This window comes from Asparagus officinalis, chromosome 3, assembly GCF_001876935.1.
Source record: "Asparagus officinalis chromosome 3, Aspof.V1, whole genome shotgun sequence".
Classification (NCBI taxonomy): Eukaryota; Viridiplantae; Streptophyta; class Magnoliopsida; order Asparagales; family Asparagaceae; genus Asparagus; species Asparagus officinalis.
In genome coordinates, this window is record NC_033796.1 from 73,518,090 (window position 1) to 73,520,881 (window position 2,792).

Sequence of the window (2,792 nt, forward strand, 5' to 3'; positions counted from 1 at the left end):
TTGAACCAATGTATATTAGCTAAATGGTAAGCATTTAACTTTAAGTTTAATTCTTCTAACTGCAACAGTATGTTGCTCAGTCCAAGGCTTAGCATTCTTTTTAAGCCTATCATATAAAAGAACTGTATCTTGTGCCAGATTTTTATAATAATCTACTACATAGTTTAAAGCTCCTAAAAATCGTTGTAACTGTTTAGTATCAGTTATTTCATCAGGAAATTTTGATGTAAACTCAATGCTTCTATCAATAGGAACTATAGTTCCTTTTTCTATATTATGACACATAAATCTAAATAGGAACATGTTCTACTTTCCCTGAATTCAAAAACTTTGCCAGCTAGCAAAACTGTTTATATGCCCAAAACTACAAAGATATTTGTATGTGAGTGCCATTCAAAGTGAACAATACAATCCCTCACTTCTTTGTACGTTCTATCGGACCATACATCCAATAGACCTCAAACACTAACCACGACTCCAAGCAGAATCAGATCAGAAAAGAAACTGTATTGTAGACTATTTACCAAAATGATATAAATTTCTTCCGAATCCTAAAACTGAAATGAAAAAAAAAACAGTAAAAATTAAAGAGCTTACTTGAATGTCCTAGCTGGAAATCTGGGTACAGGGCCACTTAAATTATTATAAGACAGGTCTCTGAATCATTAAGAAAACAAAGAAACCTCTTTAGTTAACAAATGATTGCACAATATAGCTCTTAAGTGTACAATAAAAAAGAATGGTTACTCACAGAAATGCTAGCGGTTTTATGTCAGCCAGAGAAAACGGAAATGCCCCAGAGAGGCTATTATTGTTAAGTCTCCTGTTATAGTTTACATGGAAATATTGTTAATAAAGAAAACAAAGCACATGAAAAGAAATCAAGTGATATATTGAACTTACAAGTATTCAAGGTTTTTCAAATTGCCAATAGAGGAGGGGATTTCACCACTGAGAAAGTTACTGGAGAGATCAAGCGTTTTGAGATTTGTGAGTTTTCCAATCTCATGTGGTATTGGTCCTGATATCATATTATTCTGTAGTAGACTACAAAAACACAAATTTTATAGTAAGTGGAACAAGCTAGGGTATTTATAGAAAATATACTACTACTACTACTTTAATAGCTTACACATTCTCAAGGTTTGTCAAGTTCCCAATACTTGGAGACAGAGTACCAGATAGATTCTGGCTTGGAGTTGCTCTGCACCAATACCATTTTCAATAATCAAGAATGAAAGCCCTTCAGAATTTCTGTATTGTTTTGTCGAGATTATTTGAAAGTGAGACTTACAGCTCTGTAACAAAATTTTCAGAAGAGCAAGTGATCATAGCCCAACTGCAAGGATCAACAGAGTCATGATCCCAGTTCTCAAGCACACCATGAGGATCCTTGAGAGAGGCCTTGATGCCCATCAACGCTTGAACTGAACCAAGCACGAAAATCCTACATTACCCATTTCATAAAAACAAGTGAAACGAAAAAAAAAAATGATTTTTTGAAACTACCTTCAAAGTTGACACCCTTAGGAGAGAGAAGAGCATCTGACGAAGCTAAAGAGCACAACAGAACCAAGAGATGGAGCCAAGCTTTCCCTCTATCTGCTCTCATTGAATCAGCAGAGTCCAAAACAGAGCTGCCCATAAATGAAAATCAACAGGAGATTCAGTTCATTGATGGGTTTTAACTCTTTTATTGTTGCTCTCCCTCCCCTCAGAGTTCTTTCCGTTGCGTTAACATGCCTGCCACCTATTTTGGCTAGAAATTGGCTAGAAAGAGAAAACGGGCACTGTTAAAAAAAAAAGAAGAAAATTATGCTTTTTGGAGGAGAGAATAAAGCTAATTGCCTAATTCTTATAAATTAAATTAAAAATTGAAAGTTTGAGGACAAAGATTTTTCTTATAGACTTGTAGTGGGGGCAGTTAAAGCACTTGCTTGGGAAGTGTGAGAATTTCTGTGACAAATTAAACAAATTGGAGGGAAGATACTGATTGGGAGGAGGGGGGGTTGTTCCCTCCCCTTGGGACTATTGTGAGCGAGAGAATAAAAGGAAATCTAGGAACTTGAGAGGCCAACATTCCTTTTGGCATTAGCCTTAGAATGAATAAAGAACTTTACTTGTCATAACATTAGGAGAATAATACTGACTTTGCAAATAATCACTTCTGGACAATTTTAAAATGTAGACATACGTGAATCTTGATCGTGATGAAGAAAATAGACTCTATGTGCTTGTGTTGACATATTAGTATTAGTTAGGGAGTTATTTGTAAGTTGTGTAGGGGCTTATATAAGCCCAAGAGATCTCATAATAAGATTGGGGTTTCTATTTCTACTTTTTGCAAATAATCACTTCTGGACAATTTTAAAATGTAGACATACGTGAATCTTGATCGTGATGAAGAAAATAGACTCTATGTGCTTGTGTTGACATATTAGTATTAGTTAGGGAGTTATTTGTAAGTTGTGTAGGGGCTTATATAAGCCCAAGAGATCTCATAATAAGATTGGGGTTTCTATTTCTACTGCTTGTATGTTAGTATCAAAACGATAAGAGATTGGTTAAACAGTTAACATTTCTCCTTTCTTTTAGAAATGTTGTCGGGTGATGTCATAAGGGCAATAACGTGGGTTGATGGGCCTGAGAGAAGGGCCCAACATGGATTCTGGTAGGATTGATCTATCTGATCACATACCTTCTTATTAACCAGAGCCACACATAATCCATGCTCTCTACCTATGTTTTGGATTCCTCATGGACCATAATTTGTCAATAAAATTTAGCTTGAT

The 2,792-nt window shown here is 35.4% G+C and overlaps 1 protein-coding gene across 1 annotated transcript; it reads right to left on the bottom strand.

The window, feature by feature from the left end:
• Positions 525 to 2,091, bottom strand: LOC109832337 (protein NSP-INTERACTING KINASE 1-like). Its single transcript, XM_020399741.1, has 6 exons — positions 1,510 to 2,091; positions 1,295 to 1,427; positions 1,133 to 1,204; positions 904 to 1,047; positions 752 to 823; positions 525 to 657 (listed from the first exon to the last, which is right to left on the bottom strand). The coding sequence occupies exons 1-6, from the start codon at positions 1,643 to 1,645 to the stop codon at positions 594 to 596; spliced, it is 621 nt and encodes a 206-aa protein (XP_020255330.1). The 5' UTR covers positions 1,646 to 2,091; the 3' UTR covers positions 525 to 593.